This window comes from Columba livia, chromosome Z (assembly GCF_036013475.1).
Source record: "Columba livia isolate bColLiv1 breed racing homer chromosome Z, bColLiv1.pat.W.v2, whole genome shotgun sequence".
NCBI classification, from domain to species: Eukaryota; Metazoa; Chordata; class Aves; order Columbiformes; family Columbidae; genus Columba; species Columba livia.
In genome coordinates, this window is record NC_088642.1 from 9,987,088 (window position 1) to 10,014,812 (window position 27,725).

General features: G+C 53.5%; 1 protein-coding gene across 14 annotated transcripts in view; it reads left to right on the forward strand.

Annotated features, from left to right (window-relative positions):
* CNTFR (ciliary neurotrophic factor receptor) overlaps positions 1–27,132 on the forward strand; it is a 218,596-nt gene extending 191,464 nt beyond the window's left edge. For 9 of the 14 annotated variants that reach the window (XM_065047100.1, XM_065047092.1, XM_065047096.1 and 6 more), the window contains 5 exons: positions 486–652; positions 7,555–7,718; positions 19,097–19,277; positions 20,989–21,133; positions 22,033–23,250. In XM_065047100.1, coding sequence (XP_064903172.1) covers positions 486–652; positions 7,555–7,718; positions 19,097–19,277; positions 20,989–21,133; position 22,033 — 658 coding nt within the window. In that variant the 3' untranslated portion in view covers positions 22,034–23,250. Of the gene's footprint in view, positions 1–485; positions 653–7,554; positions 7,719–19,096; positions 19,278–20,988; positions 21,134–21,332; positions 23,251–26,076; positions 27,078–27,113 lie in introns of those variants that run through there. The other 5 variants (XM_065047093.1, XM_065047097.1, XM_065047091.1 and 2 more) reach the window with 4 other exon arrangements.
* Positions 27,133–27,725: the final 593 nt, after the last annotated feature.

Sequence of the window (27,725 nt, forward strand, 5' to 3'; positions counted from 1 at the left end):
GCCATGCTCCTTTCTGCTATACGATGTCTGCAGCTGGGAAACAGCAGTGTCCCTTAGCTGGAACTGGCCATTTGATGGCATTGTCCCCCACCCTGTGCCCAGGACCTGGCACAGCCATTACACAGGCTAGTACCATGCTTTAGCTTCAGCATCTGGTATCACCAGCAGAAAAGAGACCCTGTTCCTCTCACAGGAGGGACAAAGCCAACCCCAACCCCAGTAGGGTCTCATCCTTTCCTTGAGGCCAGTGTAAGAACATTCAGCACAGCCTCTGTGCAGGCTTAGGATAAACCATCAGATACATGAACCTGCAAAATTCCCTGGCAGGAGGAGAGCAGCCCTTTGGCCACAGCAGAGACACAGGGACCGTGGGCAGAGCGGGGACACAGCGCTGCTCCTTCTGCCTCCCCACTGCAGCTGCAGGTGTGCATCCTCCCCCGAGCACTGCTCTGTAGGTAACAGCTCTTCTCATCTCTGCTTCCCAGACACGGCACAAAAGAGATGGTCTGCGAGAAGGACGCCTTTCCCAAAAACAGGTGTCACATCAGATACCTCCAGCTCTTTTCGACGGTGAAGTACAAGGTGACTCTGACAGTCACGAATCCCCTGGGCAAAAGCTCCACCACTGTCACCTTTGACGAGTTCGCTATAGGTAACTTCCACGGCAGCAACTGACCTCTTTGGGATGGTGTTGGCATTGACTTGCTCTGCAGGCAGCATTGCCTGCTGGAGTGATGGGCCAGGGAAGAGACAGGAACCTCTGCCTATCCATGCACAAGTGTTGTGAGGAGCAGCTGAGGGAACTGGGGCTGTACAGCCTGGAGAAAAGGAGACTGAGGAGAGACCTTATCACTGTCTACAGCTACTGTAAAGGAGGTTGTAGCATGGAGGGTGTTGGTGTCTTCTCCCAAGCAACAAGTGGTAGAATGAGAGGATATGTCCTCAAGTTTTGCCAGGGGAGGTTTAGATTGGATATTAGGAAACATTTCTTCATGGAAGGGGTCATCAGGCATTGGAACAGGCTGCCCAGGGAAGTGGTGGAGTCACCATCCCTGGAGGTGATTAAGATGCATAAATGAGGTCCTTAGGGACATGGTTTAACGACAGTGTTAGGTTGATGGTTGTACTCAATGACCTCAAAGGTCTTTTCCAACCAAAATGATTCTATGATCCTATGCATGAGGGGAAGCTGGGATCTGAGCCACACAGACATTCTCCCTGTGCCCCCTTGATTCTCGTGGCCTCACTGCAACTGATGGTGGCATCTGAGCATCCTGGGGGAGCCAGGCAGGATGGCCACAGGCAGCCCCCATGCTGGTCCCACCAGTGACCTGGTGCCCTGCCTGGTGCCATCCCCAGTGGTCCAGTTTTCCTGTAGTTGCTGAGCTTCTCCCTGCTTGGGGGCCAGGGAAGCAGCTGTGATGTACTGGGGAAGAGAGCTGTGAAACTGATGTCGTCCAAATGGCATTGCCTTTCTTGTCCCTCTGAGTGTTCCTAATAGAGAAGTTTTGGCATTTTTGGTGGAAGCAGAGTCAGGGAAACTAGGATTGGAAAATAAACTCAAGCGTCTCATCCTCTTCACCCCCATTCCTCAGCAGGATAGAGCTCTCCCAAAGTCATTCTCTACAAGCCCTTACCCTCACATGCTCCTAAAAATCCTATATCCCTCTTTGCATCTCTTCACTGCCCTGTCTGGGCAGTGGATTCTGTGCAATGTGGGACAGGGAGCAGCAGGCCCTGGGTGCTGGGATGTCCATTGCCACAGGGATGCTGGCCAGACATGTCCAGACTTTCAGTGCTGATACTCCTCCAGCTATGAAGGACTGATGTGGACCAAGCAATTCAGTTCCAACCATGGCAAAGCAGGGAGCTGGGAAAAGCACTTTTGCCACTAGCCAAAGGCAGATGACAGCTGGTGCTGTGACAAGACTGTCCATCCTCAAAGAACAGGAAAAATGGAAGAGAATAGACTTCAAGAACACGTCAAAAAACAATTTGCTGGTTACATGTGGCAGTTACTGGACCAGAAAACCAAATAAATGAATCCTTGAAGTGCAGCCAGCAGTCAGTCTTCATTTCAGATGTGCTGCATGTGCCAGTCCAGAGCGCCTGGAAGTGCCAAAATACAAGGAAAGGAGATACACTGCTATCCCAGATTTTCTCTTTCTATCCCAAATCCTGGAGAATACCAAATGATACAGGGTGGCAGCACTGAACAGAGCAGCAAAATTACTATATTTTGGAGCAGGGACTGTCCTGTCATGTCCCTGCAGCCATAGTCTGTATCTGAAGCTTGTACTTGTTGGTGCGTTGCAAAAGCTGATAACAAGGCAAGGAGCTTATCAGGAAAGCCATGGAGTTTCATTCACTTGGGTGCCTTTAAATGGAAATTGTTATGTTAGTGGAAGATACACTCCTTAAAAATGAAGGTGACCTCCAGCCTGCAGGGTCCAGGGCAGCAATTAGGCTGCATTTTCCAAGTTCCTTACATTCCCTCCTGCAAGGGTTCAGGGCATTGTCCTGTAACATCTGCATCCCACCCATGCCTTGCCTGGCTTCCCAAACATCTGGTCCTCTGTCCAGCACACAAGGGCAACTCCCCTGGGAAGCACACCCAGCTGCAACCCTGGGCGTCCCAGCACCAGCACAAGCCGGATCCAGGCCAGGAGTTTGAACTCAGCCTGGGTTGGAGGAGCGGTGAGCAGAGCCAGCACTGCCTAGGGCCAGCTGTTAGCATCGGTGCAATATCAAATTCTTCTTGCAAGAGTGCTTGAAGGGATGCAGGGTGCCTGGACACAACCCAGCGGGTGCGGTGGGAGGTGAGACCCCCCCTGGCAGCACCTGGCAGATGCTCTAACAGCCTCTGGGATGGCATTTGGGGAAGGGTCGATGGGCCAGTGCGGATAGGAATGGCTGTGTCCTGCACACCTGAGCCAACCCACTCCCATAAATACTTAGGTAACTAGTGGTCTTAAAAACTACACGTTCTATGCAGTGATTAAATTCTCCTCTGGATTTGTTACGGTTGCCATGCATGAGAAGCATAGGTGCAGTGGTGGCTGAGTGTTAAAGGAGGCAGTCAGCAGGCTTAGCAGTGTCATTATGGGAGGAACTCAGCTGCCACAGATCAGCAGCCACCTACCCCGAACCTTGTGCCATCCCAGTGTTTCCAATTAAAATGAATGCACTGTGTTAGTGTATTTTTCTAGGCAGTTTTGTCCCAGAGACACTGAGAGTAGTGGAACACTGGCCCAGGTTGCCCAGAGAGGTGGTAGTTGCCCCATCCCTGGAGACATGCCAGGCCAGGCTGGACAGGACTCTGAGCAACCTGATCTGCATGAAGATGTCCCTGCTCATGGCAGGGCAGTTGGACTAGATGGCCTTTGGAGGTCCTTTCCAACACAAACTATTCTATGACTATACAATTTCAGTGTGTCTTCTGGCTCTCCTCTCTGCATCTGCAAGCCCAGGGCTGTGGCCCTTTGTGGTGGATGCTGGTGCTGTGGATCTAACATGCAGTACCTTCCCTCGGGTTCTCTACCAGCCTCAGCTGGGCTGAGATCTCATCTTGGAATTCGTGCTGGGTTTCTCTCTGCTAGATGGAGAGGGGTGGAAAATCTATGGCCTGGGAGAAAGCCATTGCATCAGCTTGCTGGAAGAATGCTGCGTGGGCTCATTGCAATGTATGCATGCATCTTGCTAAAACTGAGAGATGGTGTCAGCCAGCAACTGCATACTTCTCCTGAAATCCCCATGCTGTGGATGTCAGAGCCCACCTCATGTTTTCTCTTTAGCTTAGAGAAAACCATTGCATGTTCTGTGTGGAGGTTAAAGGATGGAGCAGCCTGGAGCCAAGGCGAGAGCGGTGCGGGGCCAGCAGCTCTCGCTCCTGGTGCCGACTGAGCCAGGAGCAGACCAGCTGCCGGGTCAGACCACCCACCCAGCCTGGGCAAATACAAAAAGCCCCCTGGGAAGGAGTGATCTGCTTTGGTTTTTGCTTCCTCCTTACTTTCTCCCTTCCTGGAGCCCCCAGCAGAAAATCCCTTCCCCAGCCGCTCGGAAGATGGGCTCTAATTGAGTGGAAAATGACGGGTACTTTTATTTTGCTATCTCAAGCCTGTGCCCTGCTGGCAGTCGTGCCGTGCGGGCTATTAGCAGCCAGCTGCGAGGGGTCACTCTGCATTGCCATTTTCAATGATATCTCGAAGAGGTTTTCCAGCCCTCTGGCCCCCACCTCTCATCCGTAGGAGACCCAGTTTGCCTTTCTCCCAACCTCGCTCCTGGAAATTGTTTTCATAATGATGTCTTCTGCAAATGTATCAATATTAATAAAGGTGAGCATGAGGTGGGCAAGGCTCTGCAAAATTCTGCAGACATCAGGGCTCCAGGCCCAAGACAGGAGGAGGTGGCAGAGAGGCTGGAGAAACTGGAAGAGGAGAAGGCTTAGAGGCAGAGGAAGGTGCCAGTGAGGAGCAAGACAAATTGGTGTGTCAGGAACTGCCACCTCCTTTGTGATGGATGGGATGCTGTGGGGACATTCATGGTCCTCCAGGACACAACCCCACATTCCTCAGTTGTAGTTCAGCCCAAGAACCAGGTAGCTGGCATGTTCATCCCACAGGAAAGAGGGGACATTGCTGTACAGCTGTGTCAGCATCCCACCTTTCTCCTCACGCAAGCCTGTGGCAAATCAGCAGGAAAATATGCACAGCATTAAGAGGAGGAAGGCAGCCTTGGATGGGGCCTCACAGGCATGGATGCGTTCCTCCAAATCTGCCACCCATCCCTCATATGACCTTGAGAAGACTGTTTGATCCTCCCAGCTCCAGGTCTGGAGCAGAGCATCTTGGAGGTGCTGCTTGAGGACAAACATGCCCATGTCTGTACAAAATTCAGAACACGGAAATACAGTTGCCTAGGCAGAAGGTCAGTTCAATTCATACTACTTAGGGAGGCAGAATTAAATTACCTAGACTGACATTTGGCTAAGACATGGAGTTTAATATCCCTCTGCTCATGGAAAATGCCAGGGGATATTTAACGGCCGCAAGGGATGCATTTTAGCGCTCATTGGAGAGATGGGATGGGCCCCTCCATGCTGCGGGGTCTCAGCTGCCTTTCTGAACCACAGGCTTCATTTCAAGATGTGTCTAACAACAGCCAGGGGTGATGGATAGCTAAATACTTGCGGTTAAGTGTAAGCGTGCAGAGCCTTTACGAAAAGCACACTGAGCCCTCCCTTGGATGCAGCAGCCGAAAACCAAGTGGCAAGAGCTGTGAGCTGCCTCCTGGCCAAGTCCCCTTCTCAGGAATGTCTGGAGATGCTCCCTCAGCTCTGCAGGATAATATTACATCTGGTTTTGTAGCCACTTAACCAGTACTCAGCCTAATGCCCATCGTCCATTATTATTATTACTATTATTGCTTTTATTACGTTACTGCCTGCAGGACCTTGCTGAGGACAGGGCTCTATTATGCTGGCTGATCTACAGCCAGACAGCCCCTGCCTCGCCATGGACAGGCTAAATGGAAGCAGACAAAGGCTGGAGAAGAAGGAGAGCTCCTCATCGTGGTGTGAGGAGCAGGGACATGGGAGGCTGCCCAGGATAAAGGATTCCTTCAATAAACTGGGAAGATGGACACAGCCTGTCTCCCTCCACTCCTCAGCTGATCCCTGCAGGACCAGACCTGATGTTTACCATAATGAGCACAGCATCAGGAGGTCTGTCCTAAAAGATGTCAGTCAGTCCTGGCAGGCCCGGCTGCTGCAGGTGTGGTCCCCTCTTCTGGCTCTTGCATCCCCATCACCTTGGAGGGAGGTGGCAGGAAGAGCTTTGTGGTTTTGGAAGGGCTGGCACTGCTACGCTTTCTAGCCTGATGAGGAGTCCCACGGACGAGAGGACACATGAGGACACAGCAGGGACTGCTGGTTTTCCCATTAAGCCATCCAGAAGGCTCTCCACAGATGGGAGCACAGTCCCCTCGGATGGCTGGGCTCCGCTGTGCTCACTCAGGGCCAGGGCAGCCCTCTCCTGCGCCCCAACCCACAGGAGTTGGACCAGGGGTAACATCCCTGCAAAACAGGCAGATGACTCCCACCTCAGCTTCAGGGCACCTATATTATTTTTTTGTTTTCCTCCAACCCACGACACTGGCATCTCTCATCACTGCCCAAGCAGATATGCCCTGCCCAGCACAACTGACAATGCCAAAGAGCAGGGCCAGGCTCCCTATGTTACCCCAGGGTATCCATCCTCAGCCAAACGCTTTCCTTCCCCGTTTCTCGCTGCAGAGCTGCAGTTCAGAGTCATCTGTGTTAGTTCAGCCAAACAGACTTTTGTTTTGCAAACTGAGCTCGCTGAGCCAGCGCTGGATTTATACTTTTCCGTTTGCATTTGGACTCCAAGTCCCTGTCGATGGAAGCTGATGTCCAGCCTGAGCCCGGGGATTCAAAGCGAGCGGAGGAATTGCACAGCCATCTGGAGTAGCTCAGCACAGTGCAGCCACAGAAAGCTGTCCCTCCAGCTGAGAATAAAGCTGTAAATGGAAAATTGTGGCCTACCCTGCTGCAGAGAGGGATGGGGAGGTGACACTGGGCGCCTATGGTCAGGCCCATGGATACTTGCTCGCCAGCCACTCCCCCAGCATCCTCCAACCACCTTGCACCAAGCAGGTGCAGTGGGGATGCAAGAAGCTTGTCATCCCTCCTTGTACCCACCAGGGCAGAGGGAAAGGGGATGGGAGGCAAGAGAGGCTGCTGGGGTGATGGCGAAGATGATGGTGAAGGAAGACTGCAGCAGGGTGTATGTCAGGGTGCTGAGCGGGAGGACTCCAGAGAGGAAGATGGTCATGGACTACATCTCAGAAGAAACAGGACCCATTCTGGGTCTCACAAATGTGGTTGGACTGTGGTTTCATTTCAGCTTTGATTTTGTAAATTGGAAGTTTGAGCTGTCGGGAGCTTAGCAAGCCCTTGGTGAGGAGCAAGGCTCGCTCTGCAATGGGCAGTGCCATCCATCACAGCCTGTGATTTGCTCCCAGCACTCTAAAAGTAGCTGCAACTTCTGTGGACATTGCATAGCTCTCAGCCAATTAATATTCACTTGAAATACATGTCAGAAAGCAAGAAAATATCTCCATATCCCAAAAGGCAAAACTCTGCCATGTTATTGCAAGGCAAGCGAGGTTGAATGTGGAACAGACTCCCAGAAATCAAGAGGTGTGAGAAAAGTGCAGGACTTGGGCTTGGGGGGCTCCTTGCCCTGACCCAAGTAGTCCTGGGGAGGAGAGATGCTCTCTGTCCTGGCCAGGTTGTTTCCACATGTCTTCAGCACTGGCATCTCCTTGACAGTGATTATTTTGCACCAGCACAGCTGTAGCACTGATTGGGACAGGAAAAGGTGATTTGCATCTGATCAGTTTGGGAAAAGGATGTTCTTTATGTTGCCTGAGCCCCTTGGAAAGCACAGAGTGCAAAGCCCAGCTGGCTGTGCTGAGGGGTGTAAGAAATGATGCCACATCCAAAACTTTACCAGCAACCCTCTTCTCTTCCAGTAAAGCCAGACCCTCCGGAGAGCGTGGTGGCCAAACCTGTGCCCAACAACCCTCGGAGGCTGGAAGTGTCGTGGCAAAACCCCTCGTCCTGGCCTGACCCCGATTCTTTCCCACTCAAGTTCTTCCTGCGATATCGGCCCCTCATCCTGGACCAATGGCAGCATGTAAGTGATGCTGAGCTGGCTGGGACAGAAGGGACTGAGGGGAGTTGGTGGCTGGGAACAAGTGGTGAAGGACCAAAAAACATGTCTATTTACAGCTCAGGCAACCCAGACCCTTCTCCTATCCTTCTATGTCTCTCCTCCCTTCTCTCTTCTTCTCTGCCTTTCTTTTAACTCATTCTGCCTACAAATAGCTCTGCAGGCTCTCTCCACTCTGCATTGTCATCCACGGCCCCTATCTACTTTCGATACGTATGTTCTATATAAAACCTGCCAGCAAGATGTAAAAGGCATTTAAAGTATAAATGTCACCACATTTAAATGTGCCTCTGCCACATTTAGATTTTGAACTGAAGATAAAATACTGCTCGCCATAACTGAGCGTAGTCATGGAGCGATTGCCACGATGTTATCGTATTTCTTACTTTTATTTCTTGTTTCTTTAAAAAGAAAAAAAACAGCCAGTGAAATCTTGGCAGCCCGGAGGACAGATTTCATTTGTTAGCTGCAGATAGATAACGAACAGGCTTTTTTTTTCCCTCCGTGTGCTGTTCACATGCTCGGCAATCTGCTGCTCAAGGAGAGGTGCTGCTATGCTGGTGTGGCTCATCCAGCATCCCCTCTGCATCAAGCTGAGCCGGTCAAAAGCCAGTCAGGTGCTTTGCTTAATAAAGCATTTTGCCTCCTCCCAGAAAGACAAATAGGAGGCAGCAGTCAGTTCCCAAGGAGCTCACCCGCACCATGGAGCCACACAGGGTTTTCTGACGGCCAGTTCTTCTTGGGGAGAGAAATGGCTCACAGAGGGGACAGGAGGCTTTGCTCATGTCGCTGCAAGATGCCGGTGTCTCAGCAACAATTTTTTTTTTTGCGTTGGTTAGGTTTTTTGATGAGGCAGCACCGCAGGTTGTGTTTTGGATGGAAGCATTTGCTGATGGCTTTGAAAATTGGAGGAGGGTTGGGAGAGGCTTTTCCTGTTTGTTTCTCTTCCATTCACTTCCCTGCTGGGAACAGGAGAGCATCCTGAGGGTGAAGAAAGAAGAGATGGAATTTGGGTATCAGTTTGCTTTGGATATTTTTTTTTTCACTTGAGGGATAGATGCATAAATTGTACAAGTTGTGAAAAAAGGGGAAGAATTAATGGGAAATTCCAAACACAAGATCAGTTTTTTCAAGATGTGAAACTGTTGTGGAAAAAGCTGATTTTTTTGCACTGCCACAGCTGGATCCAGCCAGGCACTCTGCAAATGCAGAGGTCTGCAACTAAAAATGGCAGGAGAGACAGTGAGCTGCCTCCCTCCTCAACACCCTCAGCACGGCTGGTCTCTCCATCACTGGGTATCAGGTATCATATTGGCAGGGCTGTGCCATATGCCAGTCTCTCTCCCCATGGGCCCTCCAAGGGTACGGTGTGGCTGCTCCATCAGTGGTCTTGGGCAGGCAGCAGTGGTGGGAAATACATTAAGATGTTGTGGACACCACTGGCAGGGCCACGCTGGCTTGATAAGGCAGTTCCATGGTAGTAAAAATTTGTTTTCTCCTATTAAATGATGCCCAGACTTGTGGAAAAAGCTGGGGGTACCAGCCTTCATGGTGGGTGCAAGGAGGGCTGGGAAGGGCTCATCTCCTGGCACCCCAGGAGGGAACAGCAGTCCCAAGTACCTCTTTTAATCGATATCCGCTTGCGAGAGACGTGTTCCCCATCACTGGCTGATGGAGAAATCTGTTTGGGGAATAATTTGCTCAGTGAGTGCATGCAAGCATTCCATGAGCAAGGTACCAGCCTTGTTTCCTGACTCTCTGTCCTGCTGGCTGGGTAATGAAAAATCTGATTTGCGGATGATTTGAGGAAAACTGCCACTATTCATCAGATGAATTATTTGCAAAGCCTAATTCAATCAGCTCCCAAACACCAGTGGATGGCAGTGCTGCAGCAACTGGGGCTTCTCTGACCCCAGACCCCCTTTGCATGCTCAGCCTGCCTAGTCCAGCTGGGCACCCAAAATGCAGGGATTTGCACCCAAAAATGAACCCATCTGATGCCAGCACACTGAGAGCATGCCCAAGCCATGCTGAGCTCTACTTTGCTTGACATAATTGTTTGTTGGCATTTTGGGGGGTGTCCCTGTCCACCCACATCCAGCCAGGAGAGAGAAGGACATGGTTTGATGGGGTTAAGCCTAGTTCAGCCATTCAGCAAATCCTACAGGGGTGGTGTTTGGTCTCTCCTCAAAGGGACAAGTGTCCTGAGAAAGGATGCAGTGGTCATGCGCAACACCCTTAGAATACCTTAGAGTCCAATACACTTCATTAGGAGACCCTTGCATGGGGGTGTCTTAATTCTTGCTGAAGTGAAGGTCCCATGCCACAGCCTGCCCCCATCTTGTTTCTTGCTGTCCCCACTGGCTGCTGACATGGCAAAGCCATTGCACACAAACTGCTTGTTGGCAATGGGGCAGCTTGGGAGACTGTCAGGGAGAGGAGAGCTTTTCTGCTAGCAGCCAGTAGTTACTGGGTGTCCTCAAGTGCTGGTGCATCCCTGTGTGCCCAAGGTCCCCACACCAAGCCTCATCCCTACCTTCTCATGGCAACCTGCCCATGCACCAGCTGTGGGTTTTAAGCATCTCCTGCTATCATCCCCTTGGCAGCCCTTTGGGAAGCCAAGAATCCCTGTGGGATCAAACCCACAAGAGAGCACCAGGCACTGCCCAGAGCCATGAATATCCATGGGGGCCCCACTCACATGAGGCATTTCTTGGCAGAAGCAGCAGCTCCCCTTTCTCCCTTCCACCTCCCATTATCTTTGCAGGGTCTGATTTATGCACAGCACCTCAGCAGGCAGAACCGAATGAGCGCTAATAGGATCAGATGGATGTTGAGCTGTCGAATACCATCGGGCCTGATTCAATCAGCGTCTGCTTTCTCCCAGGCTCTTCCTTTCAGGATTTTAATAATGCCAGGGCTTGGCACCAGAAGATGAAGCCATCCGTGGCGGGAGGAATGGATCTTATCGAGACCGCCCCTGTGCGAGCTGGGCATAAAAACAATTTCTCCCCCAGAGGCAGATGGGTGATGCTTGACCCAAGCATCTCCCCCATCAAGAAATATCTGGGGCTGACCCAAAGCCAGGGGCACACTCTCATCCCTTTCCCAGCACTTTGCAAAGGTGGGTTTGAGCTCCAATATGCTGTTTGCACTCCCTTTTGCCTGCTCAGCAGCACCTTTATGCTCAGGCCATTTAGCAGCTCTCGTGTTGCAGTTTGCTCTGGGAATTATGGTGATGTGCTCTGTGAATTATTATCATGGAGAGGCGATGATGATGAGTTTCCACGTGAGTGTGTGCAAGTGTGCCGGGGGTGCTCTTTGCACCTTTGTGCCGCCTCGCAGCAGAGCCCTCACACCTGAGCACGGGCATTTCCCAGCTGTTCAGGATGCAGATGTGTCACATGGGGTGGCCACCGACTTCCCACCACCCCACCAGCATCAAGCTGACTCTGAAACCCAAGCAACTTTAAAGTCACGCTCCTCCCTTTCTGGAAGAGGGGCTGTGCTGGTTTCTCTGCTGGCAGAAGAGACATGGGATATTTGTAGCCTAAGCAGGTTTTTTATTCTCTTCTTTTGGCAGAATCTCCCCTTCTGTCTCCTAAATATAAAACATTAAATGTTTATGGTATCCTTTATTTTTCTCCTGCTTTTAAGTCTGTAATTCAAGCCAGATTAGCGTGGTTTCCTCTTCTGTTTTATAGCCCCATCCTGGCCCCAAGCGAGCTCTCCTAATGCTCTCAGATGTTCCTCTAATGGCTTACCTAGGCTGGAACTGGATACCCTTTCCTAATGGATTGCTAATAGCCTGTTTCTGGTTTTACAGGCTCCTTCAGTTAACTTGCAACAGCAGCGATCTCTGTGCACACACATGCAATCTCTCTGCGAGCACGTCTGTGCGCTCACCCCGGGATCCAGGCAGGTGGCCAGGCACCGTCCTGAGCATCTTTGGGGAGCCCAGGGCAGATCTGGCATCCAATTCACTCCCACCCCCTAGCATTTGCTGCAGGAGGATCTCCCCTTTTTCCCAGTTTTTGGGGGAAGATCTCATGTGCTGAGCACTGGTCAGCTCAGTGCATGTTCCAGGAACGTGGCAGAGCTTAGAAGGTATTTTCTTAAGCAGCAGCGGAGCTGGCAGCCAGGCTGAGGGAGGATTTCCTCTGGTGCATTGCCAGCAATTTGCAGATGCCGTCATGAAGTCTAATTGAACCCATTGGCTGCACTGACAACATGAAATGTTAATGAACCATGAGGCGGGCTGCATCTCAGATCTTGAAATTCGCAGTAAAAGGTCATGAGATATTTAAAGCTAATAATGTGGTTGGGTTTTCTCCTTCTTCTTCTGTTTTGGAAGCATTAAAGCCACGTCCATGAGCATTTGCAAAGGCTGGAAATGCCCTTCTTTGGAAGAGCAAGCAGAGGTGCTCCCGCCATTCTGGGATTTTAGGAGCTGGGGTCACAGAGCCCCCAGTGCAGGTGTCTATGCCGGCTCTGCTGCTGAGCAGCTCTGACCAAGGCGAAGGATGAGGATTTGGGGACAGGAATGGGCAATTTGGGGGTATTGCCAAATATTTAGTGGTTGGGTTTGTCGGTGTGAGGAGGGCATGATGCTCTGGGATGTCGGGAGTGGCTGCCAGAGTGGGCTGAGGCTCATCTCCTGAGTTAAATATGTGAATCTCATGGGCTGCCTCTGCAAGCTCCTGCCTTGGAACAGCCTGAAATAACCTGAACATATGTGCTAATGCGGATCCTGCCTGCAACGGGCAAGGGTGAGAGATGGAGCTGGGGAAGGCAATTAGTGCCACCACCCGCTGCAGCTGCATTTCCCAGGTGTGGTGGCAATGTCACTTTGTGGTGGGTGTGCTTCTTTGTGCCCATTTGCATCCCCTCTTTGTGCATTTGCAGCCTCTGCTGCTCTGCCTACGCTCCCCCTCTTCGCAAGGTAACCTTGGCAGGGAGGTCACCCTGAGCGAGCTGGGTTACAGCTTCACGCCTGGTAGCTTTTATTGTGGCACTTCTCTCCCTTCCCCTCCCAGCTGTAAAGTCAGTGATTAAGAAGGAAAAAGAGGAGGAAAATTTAAAAAAAAAATAAAAATGAATAGGTGGGAGCAAAATGTTGAGGCTATAACAGTGTCACTCACAGCTCGGCATGGGACAAGCAGGGCTGGAGCAGACGGTGCCTCGGAGGAGGATGGAGGTGGGAAGTGCTCAGAAATCACCTTTCTCTGTCCCCTCCAGGGATGGAGCAGGGCTTGGGATCCTTGGCTGGCACTGCCTGGGTACTCTCAGTCCCCTTGGGAACTGCTAGTGACCTAGAAGTGCTGAGGACCTGGCAGGATCAGGCCTCCAGAAGCAACCCTGATGGTGCCAGTGAGCAGTACCAGCCTACCTGTGCTCATCTGCACAGCTTCACATGGGCAGGATGGTGCCAGCAAGCTCAGCTTGCCCTGCCTGCATGCAGACCATGACAGGCAGGTGCCCATGCCCATTCACAAGCTGCACCTGTCTGCTTTCACCCCCATCCCACTCCATCAGCGTGGTAAATGTATCTGAGGGCAGCAGATTCCAGCACCGGGCAGGGTCAGAGCTGGTGCTGAGCACGCTGAGCATCCCTGATCCCATCCTCCCCACAGCTGCAAGCGAAAGCGAGCTCTGCCAGTTGCCACTTGGCAGGAGGGGGACAGCGCATCCAGAGAAAGAGTCCCATTATTAATGAGCTTACCGCTCCACTTTCAAAGATGGTCTTTATTTTAAGCCAGGAGGGAGCTGTTCAGCCACATCTGGTGTGACACAACCCAGGCTGGGGAGGAGCTCTGCGATAACTTGTCCTCCCAGACCGGCAGCAGGGCTGACCTATTCACAGCAGCGGCACAGCAGCCTTTTTGTGGGGAGCTGACAGCAGGGACAGCAGCTCAAAGCCTGCTGGGCTCCTCCGCTACCCAGCTGCAGAGAATAAGGGGGATTCATTCACTCTTCCCAACCTTTTAGTTATTCCAGAGTCTGGGCAGAAAGTTTTGTCTGGGTTTAGCCCAACTGATTCCTGCGGCGCTGCGGAAGGAGGAGGTATTTGAGGGCTCATTTATTGGTAATGAATGTCAGACCTATTTGCTCACCAGACGTGGCTTTGAAAAGGAAAAACAAGCAAAATATTTCTTTTCTGCTTGGCGATAGCTTTTTGTGGGCTGCAGCGGCTGTTTGCAGCAACCCTCCTGCACTTCCCAGCCGTGGGGTGGCTTGCTCGGGGGTTACTCCTGCTTTTGGTTTAGCCTCTTCCACCCAGGGCAAGTGGGAGCCTGCCAGAATCCCCCTGCAATTGCAGAGACTGAAGACACCTGAAACAGCAGCTATTTGTGTAGCATGAGTCCCTGCAAAACTCATTGCAGCCAGGCAGCAGGAGCTGGTCACTTGTTGCAGGGAAAAGAAGCTGTGAAATCGAGCTCACTGGGGTGCCCTGTCCCACTCCCAGTTCCCATTTCCCCCATTATCCAGGATCCCAGGCATCATTCAGAAGTGAAAGAAGCTGCAAGGAGGTGAGGTGCATGTCAGACCCAGGCTGTGCCCTTGTGAGCAGTTTCATTCCGTGTTCCCCAGCTCACGGTGGGAGGTACAGGCTGTGTGAGCAGATTGGCTTCACCCTGCAATAGCTGGGGTGCTCCTTTTATTTTGGGGAGGGCAGGCTCATCCAGGCTTGATACAACACCTGGGACAGGCGTGTGGTCTCTGTCCTGGCATGCACAGAGGTGGTGCATCCCTGCCATGGGATGGAGGGGTACCAGCCCCAAATCCTCACATTGCCAGCTTCCCAACAGCAGAGCACCCCCTTCCCACACCGGCAGCTGAGCTGGGGAGCAGGAGGTGTCAAGGAATGGAAAGCAGAAGCTCTGCTGCCATGGGGGAGACAGCAAACTCTTTTTCATGTGGGATGCAGAGGAGGAGGTATCTGATCCCTCCTCTCCCTCCGCCTCTTTCCAACACACACCAGCCCCCAGCCCAGCTGCTGGTGCAGGGAGGGTTGGGTTTTTTTCCCTGGCCCACATCACCTTCCAAAGGCCATTTGGGATTCAGACCTGCCCGTGCATCACCCTGTTTGCAAGTAATTGCTGTCTGGTTGTGCTGGACCAGGAGCAGAGCCCGGGTGAGAACAGAGCACAGTGATCATTTTTACTGCTGGGGCACCCTGGCAGGGTGGGTGGGGGCAGTGGGAGCAGGAGGAGCCCAGGATGGGCGGGGTGAATGGCTCCTTTAACTCCTGCTGTGACAAACACTGCAAGGCAATGCCACCAGTCTGTGGGCAGGGACAGGGATGAGGGCACACATGGATGTCCCCGGTTGGGCTGCATGGTATGGGTGGATTGCATGGATGACCCCAGGCCACCAGCACATGTGGAGGGGGCACCAGCATGGACAGGGGGAAAGCCAAGTGCTGGGAAATCTGCCCTTCCACCTGCTCTGAGTGTCTGTCCCCGTCCCGTCAATGTGGCGCTGGCCCCTGGGCTCCTCCTGGTGCTGGGGGCTGAGGGGGAGCACTGGCAGCCTCATTATCTTTCCAAGAAGGCTGATTGGGATATGTGGCCACAGCAGGGAATGGGATCCCAGATCCCGGTCTACGTTGTCCTCAGCAAGCTGTTGACTGAATTACTGAGTTGGAGGGTTTTTTTCATTTCTCTCTCTTTCTCTTCTTTTTTTTTTTTTTTTTTTTTTTCTTCCCAATGCTAATAGCTCTGCATTGCACTGGCTACTGATCCCTCATTAATCTGGGCAGCTCCTCACAGCCAGCTGGAGTGACTTTTGGCAGGTGCACAAAGGCAGGCAGCGACACGCAGACCGCCCCGGCCAAAAAAATTACCATGCGCAGCCTTCCTCCAACTTTTGTCTCTGTGTGGCAGGGACGCGGATTAAGGAATTTCTCCCTCTGCTTTTGATGCTGTGTGTCCATCCGTCCCGCCACGACCTCCCCAGTGTCCCCCCACCCCCAGCTCTCCATGTCTGTGTCCAGTTGGACCCATTCCACGTGTGCTTTCCCATCTGCTGATGCGTTTCTGTGCTGAACTATGGGCAGCCATCCAGGGACTTTCTCACCAGCCGTGGCAATTTCGGATGTGTCCCCCAGCTGCCCAGCTCAGAAGTGCTGTATGCAGAGATTGTATGGGTGGGGAGAGACGGTTGCTGTCCTCTATGCCTTCTCTTTTTGTCTGCTGTCTAAAGAGAAGCTTAGGGCAGCATCCTCCCAGGTTCTACAAGGAAGGTCCTCCAGCCTGGGTCCTGGGGGAACATCCACCCCGAGGCAAGGCACAGGCTTGACCCCGTTGCGCCTGCGACACCCCATCTGCAAACACTCACCTGCAGGCTGGCTGTGGCTGGGGAGAGGCAGGAATAGCCAGGAGGGCTCTTTGGTCTGCAGAAAACACTCAGAGGGTGTCGAAAGACCTAGAGACCCATAGACCAGATGGATAATCCCAGCATTCTTCCGAGCCCCATGCTCATTCCCTACTTCCAAGGCACACCTGGGCCAAGCACAGACCAAGACTGGAGAAACAGGCTTGCTGGGGGTTAGCAGCTCGCCGAGAGGGTCCCTCTGGGGACCCTGATCCCGCTCAGGCTCTGGTCCTGGGCTGAGGAGGGCTGGAGCTTGGTGGGATGGGTCTCAGCCAAGACTCCCCACGGGCTGGAGGATGCACAGTTGTGTCCCACAGGAGGAGCAGCATCCTCCTCATCTTCCTTTCCCCATCCTCCCTTCTGCCCAACCTCACAGGATTTCAGTTTTCACCTGTCACCCATAAGTGAAATGGCCCAAAACTCTTCTTCACCAGCCCCAGGATGGCAGCAGGCACCCTGCCAGCATAAACTGTGCTGTGGACCCACGAACTGCTAAAAAGGACCACCCTAAGCCTGACCTCATTACCTGGATGAGAGGCAGCACGTGTGACCCCAGGGATGGCTTTCAGCTGCTTGGGCATGCTAGGGCCTCAGGGAACACCATCAAAGAGCCCCATCAAGGTTGCTGGGATCATCTGCCCCCCGTGCCAGGCTCCCTCCAGCAAGGCCCTGACCTCGGTCCCCCTTGGTGGGCATGCCAAGAAGCTGTCCCCATGCCAACAGGTTGGACTCAATGGTGAGATCCACGGTTTGGTGGGAAGGCATCCCCTGGAAAGCAGGGCTGGCCTTGGGCACCAGATGTCCCAGTGCTTTGGCTAGCAGTGGTACAGGGCTTAGGCACATCTCAGCTTGGCACGAGTGCCGTGGTGGAGCCACCAGCATCTCCTGCTTGCATCACACTGGTGCTGTGGGCGTCAGACCTTGTCCAGGGGTGTGAGAGGAGGCAGGACTCTGCCTCCCCACATCCAGCCCCGAATCTGCAGCAGTGAAATGGACACACACCTTTCTCAGCACTGCTCCCTCAACAAGGTTTGGTAGCAGCTTCGTGCCTCACAGGCGGCAGAAGGCCCTTTACTCCCCAACGGCTTGAGGGCGGCCGGCCAGGCCTGCCTCCAGATGTGCTCCAGATGTGGAGCTCCTATGGGCTCAGGCTGGGTGGTGTGAGCAGCTGGGAGCACAGAGCCTGAGGGTCATGCTGGGCATTAGGCTGGATACATCCTGGGAGATGGAATATAGAAGGAGAGACTTTCGGCTGGAGCAAGGAAGCAAAAGTGTCCCCCTCCCTGGTAGAGATCCCCCAGAGTGGCTGTAAAAGCCAGGGACGGGGCTGCAGTTGGCAGACCAAAAGGATTAAATCTGTGCTAGGGTGTTGCATGTGCTGTACTGGGGGGCCTGGAAAAGGGCTGGGCCATTCTCAGGGTGAGTTCCTGCTTTTTGGGTACCCCTGCAAGCAGCAGGGTGATGATATTAACTGTGCTGGCCACTGGTCAGGCCATTGTGTGTCCCTGGCATACACACCATCCCTGCGCATGTAAAGCTGCAATGCCAGGGAGCCTCGTCCTGCAGTTGTATTGGTCTGGGTATCCCTGGACACCCTGAGGATGCAACTTTTCTCTTCTTGGGGTTTGGGATGTAATCAACAATCAGGCAGAAGTTTTCAGCTCCATCTTGCTCCTTTCATTTGACCAAGTTCTTAAAAAAACTCAGCTGTTGGTGCTTCCTGCGGCAGTGGGATCCTGTGCCTGACCTTCTCTTGGGTGGCTGTGGAGACACGGAGGAACCCCACCTAGGTTGCACCATGAAGTTACCCCCACCCATGAACTGCCACTTGTTCTGCTCAATCATGAGGCCCTGGCTGGGCACTGGCACTTGCAGGTGGGCTGCATCAGACCCACACCCTCCCTTAACCTGCCTGCATTGTTATTATCAACATGTGTCTGGAGAGAAGGTGACTTTTGTCAGCTGGGGCATGGAGGAAGGATGAGGGGTGCCTCACATCCCCACCATACCAGGCACAGGCAGTGTGGGGGGTACAAACCTGGAAGCGTATTAGTCCTCAGCTTCAGAGACGGGGTGGAGGGTGATCTCCCACGCAACTTCTGTGGGATGGTCCTGGCCTGGTCTCCTCCATGCCTGCAGGACCCCAAGGCCAAGCCTGGCGTCATGCCCAGAAGGCCACTTGGGTGCTGAGTCCTCCTCCTCTGTCACCTGCCTGTGTTCGCTCACCAGTGAATGTGTGATGGGGATGCATTTCTACTGGGCACCTGCCTCCCCCTGTCCTTGAGGCGAGCTCCAGGTAGATCAGAGATCCACAGAAGGTGTGGGCACAGTCTGGGGTTTAAACCATTGCACCAGCAGCCACATCCCCAGGAGGATGGCAGGACCTCCCATGGCCCAGGCAGAGGTGACAACAGGACAGAGGGAATTTTTCTAGGAAAGACAGCTTGAACTGTCTTTTAATCCTTATCCAAGGGCCCAGCCAGAGGGCTGCAGGCCAATCTGGTGGGATGCCAGCAGGCTCAGAAGCAGGGTGGCCAGAGGCATGCTGGTGGGGGAAGCCTCCTCCCAGCACTGTCAGTGATGCCCAGAAAGGCTGTGCACCCACCCCAGTCACTGCCATGGATGTCCAGCTCCCATCCACCCTAACATGTCCAAGCAGAGCCTGCCTGCACATCTGCTAGTTTCTGGTGACCTCTAGAGGAAGCAGTTCTGCTCCGGCACCAGAAGTTTGGGAGCGGGATGGGGGTATCACCAGAATTTTGGCTTAGCTGCAGCTGGAGCATCCTCCCCGTGCATCCCTGTCCTGGGCTCATGGCTCTGCCCAAAACCCCGAAGCACTTCCTAAAGTGCTGTGAAAGTCTCGTTATCATCCTCTATCCAAGCTAAACATGCTGATCGTCTTACACCTCCCAATGCCAGGGGTTCCTCTGACTGCCTTCCCCTCCCCTCCCCACTGCTGCCCGCAGGTCGAGCTGTCGGACGGGACATCACACACCATCACCGATGCCTATGCTGGCAAGGAGTACATCATCCAGGTGGCAGCCAAAGACAACGACATTGGCACGTGGAGTGACTGGAGCGTGGCCGTCCATGCCACCCCCTGGACGGAGGAGCCTAAGCATCTCACCACAGAGGCCCAAATCACAGGTGAGACCCCCAGCTCCAGTACAGTCTGTCCCCACAGTGGGGGAGGCCCAGGAGTAATGGCTGAGGGTCCCCCCTGTCTGGCTTCTGCAAGTTTGTTCCACAGCCAAAGAGATACCCCCAGCACCTGGGGGATCTTGCAGCCCTTCACCCTACACTTTGCCCCCACCCATGGCTCTGGCAGCAGATACAATCATGGCCTGAGTGCTGCTGACTCAGCCTGCCTGTCCCCGGCATCCTCCTCACCAGGATACTTGGGGTCTGACAATGAAGCTGGGGGTTGTTTTGTCTTTTTTTTTTTTTTCATTATTTAATGTTATTCTTCCCTGGAGCGCTGCCCAACCTTCAGCCCTCCCTCTTCAGTCCTACACCCATCCACACCTCCCGACCCCGCACAATGGCTCGGAGCGATGCCAATTCAGAATAAAAGCCACAAAGTCGACAAGCCTCTGATTCTAGGAAAGAGCTGGGACTGTGTCCAAATGGGCGTTATCAGCCCTTGGTTTCCCAGAAGGGCTGGAGCGGACCCTGTGCCGGTTCCCCCGGCTGGCACCGGCAGTGGGGCGAGGGGAAGCACTGGTGTGCAGACAGTGAGCAGGCTTCTACATCAGGGCCACGCATGTCAGCTGGCCAGATGTGCGTATGGGGAGGGGGGCGTGCTCAGTCCCTCTATTCTCCAAGCTCTTGCCTGGCTGAGACTGTAGATCCAGCATGTGTGTGCAAGCTGTGCGCTGCCAGAGCTGTTCACGAACCTCTGCAGATCGTGGCCATGCTCCCTGCATGGTGATGCGGTGAGTGCAGGTGCCTCCTACACAGAGACACCCCCCTATGCAGAAAAAGCACCCATTTTAAAGGACCAGGGGATTCAGGCAGCACCAGGGATTTGCAACCCCTCGTCCCCAGGGGGATAAACCCCCACAAGGAGTGCACAAGGCACATTGTGCTGGTGTCAGGGTGTGGGGTTTGCTTGTATATCCACTTGCATCGTGCTCAATGCAAATACCACTTCAAATACAACCTGCCTGCTCCCTGTGCAGGCACACGTGCATGCAGCTGGCTGCAGCCATGCAGGGCTGGTGGGGGACACTCTAGCCCCAGGACTGAGCCTCGCCGTGACTCTTTGGTGGGATCTGAAAGATGCGGGGACAGACCCCCTGTGGCACCCAGTGATCCCCACAGATTGTCTGGTATGGAGCACTCTAGAACCCTCGTGATGTGACCAAAGCTGCCCCAGGCTTGCTGCCTATCCACACCCTCCCTGCAATCCTGCAGACACAGGTACCCCATCTGGTCCTCTACAGAGGAGGATGAGCCCTGCGAGCCAGCCCAGCAGCTGCAGCCATGTCCAGGGTGTTCCCTGAGTGGGGGATGCTCTCTGCTGAGCATTTGTAGCCATGTCGTCATGGCCTCTTAGCCAAAATTCTCACAGAACTGGTGCACAGAGCATCCTGGCTGGGCAGGATGGGATCAGGAGGGATGCCCAGCTTTGCCTGGTGGTGCAATCGTCTCTGAGCCAGTGTTAGAGCAGGAAAAGTTTCATGGACCACACCATACCCTGGCACATCATCCCAGCTCCCCCGATCAGTCCTAGAATGGAATGGCAGTAAGAGGGGAAATTTTGGGATGGGATGGTGCCGTGTCCCCACTGGCAGGAGAGCGTGACACATCCCAGGGCAGCCCAGCTCCCCTCACTATCCATTCTCCTTCCCTGCAGAGACAACAAGCGCTAGCAGCTCCTCTTTCATGCCACCCCCCACCACCAAGATCTGCGACAAGGGTGCTGTGGTGGGCAGTGGGGCCGTGGCAGTGTGTTGGACAGCTGGACTGGTCTTGGCTGCCTATGGCGTCCTCTTTATTTAGTGAGTATCTCCCAAACCACAGGTATGAGAAATAGGTTGTGCGTGCTGGGAGGGGACAGGATATGGGAAACCCAGGGACTCTGGTGTGGTTGGGAAGGGGATGCTCTAACCAGGCTCTGGGTGAAGGTCAATGAGAGCAAGCCATTTGGGGTTTTCTTGCAATTTTTTGTAAATGCACCAAATCTGGATGCTTTTTCAGATTGAGTGTTCTGGTGGAGATCTCAAAAATGGCTTTTCAAACGTTTTCTGCAAAGCCTGCAGAAGGGTCAGTCTTTGATGCCTCGTTCTCAGCAGCCCTCCCTGTTCCACAGTGTGGATTTTTTAAGAGGCCAAGAAACCACATGGACATCTAAGGCCTTTGCATAGCAATGGAAGAAAAAATTGTCCGAGATCAGAAAATTCAAAGACACATCTCAAAAATATTCTTGGTTTGGCTCAGAATGGAGCTGGCAGCCTGGAGAACCCCCAAATTCCTCCCTGGGCCGGGGCTGCTGTCTCATGACTGTGTCCCTCAGGCACCGTCACTGTATCCATGCTGCCTGAAGACTGGGGGTTCAATCATGGCAGCAGCCACATGTGTCACTTTGGGGATAAAGGGACGTGCCACCCATCCTTCAGTGCCCAAGGAGGAGCCATCACAAAGCAGCTCCCCTGGGTGCAGTGTCACCTCCATGTGTGACACTCGCCACAGCAATGGGAGAGGCAGTGGAACACAGCCCAGAGTGGATGGGCAGGTCTGGTCCTGGGAGGAGGGGGAGATGATTTTGGGATCTGTGGTTCTGGGAAGAGATTCGTTTCCCTGTGGAAAATGGCCAAACTCTTCTCTGTGTGTCCCCTCGGTGTCCGGGCACGGTCGAGCCCACAGAAGGACTGGTGACCCCTCTCCTCCTTGCTTGCAGATCCCTGTCTGTCTGTCCATCGCAGCCCAGCGCAGACACCCTCCCACCGCCCACCGCCACCACCACCCCCCGCCTCACCATCCCCTCCCAGGTTGAGTCTCTTATCTCTTCGATTTTGCACACGTTGAGGACGTATCACTCTTCTTGCCATCGCTTCAGAGGAGGACAGAGCTGCTGCTGTCCCTCAGGGAGCCACGAAATCCTCTCCCAGCCTGGAGCGAGGAGACGCACTTGTCCCCCCAAATTCCTGTCCCCCTTTTCCCCAGCAAGGCGAAGCGAGCCCGGGCACCGTGCTACAGCTGAGGACCCCGCTCATACAGCTAACCCCCCCACGCCAAAGACGTGCCCACTGCCCCGCCACCCACCTGGGTGGCAGGGAGCGTGATGGTGCACCGAGAAAAGGGGATATGAAAATGGGGGGGTTGGTGAGGGGAATGATGCTCCCAGCTGTGTACCCCCTTGTGGCAGAAGGGGGTCCCCCAAGGACCAGACTCGCTCCCCCGAGCTCTTGACCATGTGGCAAAGCTGGAGGGGTGCACAGGTGGGGGGTCTTGGTCTCCTTCAAGGGAATGATGGGGGGAAGAACTGGTGGCTTTCACAGCTATGGTGGGGAGCGGGGGGCTAGCAGGGTTTTAATGGAGAAGAAAAAAAAAAAGAAATTAAATACGGATAACCCCCCCTGCCCCTTGCCAAGCACCTGGAAGAGCTGCCCCTCCAGCTCCCTCCCCCCCGCAGCACCCTACAGGAGCCTTCACCACCCCCACCCCATCCCCACATCACCCCCAAACTTTTAACCATGTTGGATACAGGGAATCTCCCCCACTGACATTTTTCTCATTCTCCAACAAAAGCAGAATAGCTCTGCTGTTGCCTTTAGAGCTGAAGCCCTGCAGACCTGTCCCCTGCTGTCCTCTGCTGTCCCCGGCTGTCCCATGCGTGCTCTGCTCTCTTCCCTCTCCTGCCCCAAGCCTTGTTTTGTAAAGACACCTCCTCTTGCCCCTGCCTGGACCCAAGCGCAGTATTTAATACCGTACGTCCTAGTATTCCCACTGTTGACATGCTGTATTTGAATTTTTTATAGATGTATATATATAAAAAAAAGAAAAAATAATCAAAAAAAAAACAAACTAGAGGGGATAAAAAAAGTTCACACAGAGACAACGCACACACAGACGCACCAGGAGAGACGGTCTTCATTAAATGTTCATTTCATGATGACTGGTAGCTCTGGGTGTTATTTGCCCTCCAGCTGAGACAGGTGGGTTCATCTGCCTGCTCCTGTGCTCCTGGCTGCGATGGGGAGGACGTGGGGGGTGGCAGTGAGAAGGGGGCACAGATGCCCTGGAACTTGCCCCAGGGTTTGAGTCCACAGCATCAGCTTCCCAGGGGGTGGGGGAACCCAAAAACTGGCCTTCTGAACATCTTGAGAAAGTGTAACAGGGATTTTCGCCCCTGGCAGACCCTGGTGATGTAAAGGGGACAGTTGCCACCACCCTGTGTGGCACATCTGCTGTGATGAGGTGGTGCTACATGTCCCCATTCACAGGCCCCTGGGGATCCCATGTGTCCGCAGGCTCTGGCTGCACCCTGACACCTTGGTCAGGCGGGAGGATGGAGAGCTGCCTGTGCCCTACTGCAGCCCAGCAGCTGGAGATGACACGTAGTCCCAATTAATGCACTTTCCTTGTCTGATTAATAATTTCACATTAGGAAAATGCCACTGGCCCAGATGCTCTGAATTACACTTCTATCAGGGCAGGGCTCACATGGATCCAGCGTGAGGGCAACGAGCACAGCAGAGCACTCTGTGTCGGGGTCTGGCCTCCCCTCACGTGCCTGGCTTGTGAGCACCAACTGGAGCAGAGAGGTCACTGAGCTGCAGTTCATCACTGGAGAAAAAATAATCTCTTTTATTTTTTAAGCAAATTGCCTGCCCAGTGCCCCAACAGCACCTCTCCAGTTGGGAGATGGAGGGAGGGAGGGAGGGAGGGAGAGAGGGATGGATGGAGGGATGGAGAGATGGATGGATGCATGAATGGGTGGGTGGATGGATGGATGGATGGATGGATGGATGGATGGATGGATGGATGGATGGGTGATGGGTGGGTGGGTGGATGGATGGGGGTGAAGTAGCCACAGCCTTGGCTTGCAAAGCCGAAAGGCGGCACCAAGCTGGTCACTAGCTCCCACCAGACACTTGCAGTGATTTTCACCATGCTACAGGAGAGCTCAGTCCCATGCAGCCTTGCCTCCAGCTCAGCCGTGCCAACAGCAGCACTGCCCCATGTGCTGGTTTGGTTCACTGGTTAATGTTCCATTACCAGACAACATGCCTCCATCATTTATTAATGTTTCATTAGTGTTAAAAACATCTGGTAATTAATTATGCACTAATTATGGATTCACAGTGCTAAAAGCTGGAGTAATCTACCATAGCAGATGGCTCTTTGGGGCAGGGGAAAGGGACGGCTCATAGAGATGAAAATGTCAGGCTCAGCCCTTGCCGTGAGGAAGCATCCCAGTCAGACAGATTGCATTCATCTCCACCCAGGTTTGCCATGCCAGGTCTGGAGGCATGCTGTCTCAGGTTATTAAGCAGAGGAAACCTGTCCTTCTTAAGCTGTTTCGGAGACCAAGGGAGTGATGCTCCTGCGGACCAGGGCAGCTGTAGAAGCCATCTGAGAGTGGTGGCTTTGTCACACAGCCCCAGGCACCCTCCAGCACCCGGAGATAGCACACAGCCTACTACCGGCTCTGGGTTCCCATTCATCAGCCCCTCTCTGGTGGCTGGCTGGATTAAGTGGCAGTGCATTAAGCAAGGGGCATCATAAAAGCCCACTCGTGAAGTGCCCCAGCAATATTAAATACAGATGTGCAGAGATGTTGCAAACTGGGGAAGGTCCCAGGGGATCATCCCTGCCAAGCAGAAAATCCATCCACTTAGCAGTATAAATCCATACAGGAAGAAAGAGGGAATTACAGTGCTCAGAGAAACCTGTGCATCACATAACCTGAAATCCAATACATCAGCCGGGCTCTACGGGTCCCTGCATCTTCCCAGCACATGTGTGGCAGTAAATCCCACCTTAGGTGTTGTTTTCGGCTGTTACTGATGCGAGAGCAGCCTTGCACTGAGCTCCCCAGGCTCTGTGAGAGGGATCAGGAGTGTGGCTGGAAAGCAGGAGCTATTTCCTGGCCATGAGGCCTGGAAGGAAGCAGAAAGCCGCCTTGCTTGAGCAATGGGCTGTGCAGTGGAGTGGGTCTGAATCACTGCACCTCCTGCATCCTTCCCTGAGGTGGGTGCCAGCAGAGATCTCACCCTCCCCAGCCCAACAGTCTAAGAAGCTCCCTGCTCCCACATCAGCCTCCCAGGAGCCTGGAGCCCCAGGATAAAAACAAACTTATTTATCACAAAGCTAATTTATCACAAATCAGGCTGACAGCACTGAGTTGTTTGGCTTCAGTGGGGCATCACACTTTTCTGGAGCAGCAGGCATGGTGCTGTGCATTTCAGCTCCGGCAGAGCGTTAGACAGTCCCAGGTGAGAGCGAGGAGGCAGAGGGGTGTGAAGGCAGGCTCAGCTGTTGAAAAAGCACACAGAGAGATGCACAGGCAGACCCAAGCATGTCAGCATCTTGCTGAGCCAGGTGGAAAAGTTAGGTGAGATCCATCAAGCCAGCTGGCAGAGCTGCTGATCTGCACCTGGTCCCAAGGTGCAAACATACTCCTCTATCACAACAAGGAGAGATGGGAGGTGGTGGTGAGAACATCAGGGGATGGTGGTAAGGTGGTCTCCAGGGTGAGTGCATGAAGAGGAACCCCTGAGAGGGGGCCAAATAGAGTCAGCTCCAAGGAGCCCAGACTCCCCTGGTCCTCAACCCATTTGACAACCTGATGGTGTCAACTCCAGCAAAATACAAGAGCCCACCCCAAATCACGGTGTATTGGTTCAGAAAATGCCTACTTCTCCGGTACAGGGATGTAGCACTGGATGCCTTCAGCAGGTTGTAGCCTTCCTCCCAAGTTTTTCTTCCCCAATGACAGGATGCATGGCTCATACACCAGGATCCCACCATGAGGAAAGACTCCTGCCTACTACCAGTGGTACAGGAATGAGTACAGGAGCTTCGAGGGATTCAGCCACCACCACACAGAGAAGAAGGCTGAGCTGCAGGTGGGATCCCTGTGGTTAACAACAGCCCTGGGCAACCCCACAACGCTGTAGAGCGGAGGCTTGCAGTAGAAAGATGTGACAGATGGTCACAACTGAATGCAAAGGACAGCCTCAGACCATCTTATTCCTTGGTGGCTCCAGATCAGGACTTGACACCTCTCCAGAAGAGGCTGTCTGTTGTTTGACGAGCCTCAAAGCCATGAAGACATTTTTTACACTGAGGGTGGTGACATAGTGGCACAGTTTGCCCAGAGAGGTCATTGATGCCCCATCCCTGGAGACATTCAAGGCAAGGCTGGATGGGGCTCTGAGCAACCTGATCTGGTTGAAGATGTCCCTGCTCATGGCAGGGGGTTGGACTAGATGAGCTTTGAAGGTCCCTTCTAACTGAAACTGTTCTATGACTCTACGATTCTCCTCTTTTCATGTCTGTCCTGAATGGATAAGCCTCTGGCCTGGCATTGTGTCCCTGGTCCCCAGACACCACTGCCTGCAGCCTCATGTCCTCCCTCAACCCAGACCAGCTCTGATACCTCCCTGCCTTCCATCCACACTGTTGTGGTTGTGCAGCACCCGCCGTTGCCACCCCAGCTCTGTGTCACCTCCCCAGTGCTGTGACCTGCCTCACCACCCTCAGTCTGCCCCAGTTCCCTGCCTGCTGTGGCCAGAGTGACCCATATTGACCATCTGCTCACAGCATCCCAAACCTCCCTGCATGCAGACACAGCAGCCAAGCTCAGCCCACCCGGCTCAGCTGCAGCATGCAGACCAGACCACACCAGGGTCCCCTAATAAGCAATTGACTCTTTTTTTCCTCCCTTTCAAGAAAAAGCCAAGCATTAATTTGGCTTCTGCCACTCTGTTTATCTAATAGCATCACTGATTGATTGTCTTATTTATAACCCAGATCCGGTGTCTGGGCTGCTCGTGGAGACAGGGTGATTGATGGAAAGAAGACAGCCAGAAGGGGATTTAATGGAGCCGTGTGGCTGAGCAGCGGAGTAGTGGCTTAGGCATGAAATGAAAGCGTCTCCCAGAAGTCTGGGCTCCTCTTCTTCTTTTCTGCATGGTTCCCAGGGACGCTGCTAAGTGCTGGGAGAGAGCAGCATGCTTCCTACACCCTGCCAGGAGTGATCAGAGACTGCTTTCAGGTCTCCTCCAGCAGCCTGGAGGAGGACAAGCCAAGAGGACACAGCCACAGGGCCTTGGGCCACTTCCCAATAAGGTGTCATGCAGTCCCTGCTAAGGTTTCCCTGCTGCAGGGTGGAAGGGGTGATTTGAAGGTGTGAGACAGCTCATGCCTGCCCAGCCACCAGCCTGCTGTCCAGGCGCCTGTCCCGTAGGCTGCAAATCAGGTCCCTGCATAACCAGGTGATGCAGAGAGGAGCCTTTCCCATGGGTGACAAAGTGCCACTGGGTTGGGGTCTTGCCCTCCTGCAGGCTGGCAGCATCTCACAGAGGTGTCAGTTTTGTCCAAGGCTGTACTGGGATGTTCCCACATCCCCAGGCGAAGTTCCCC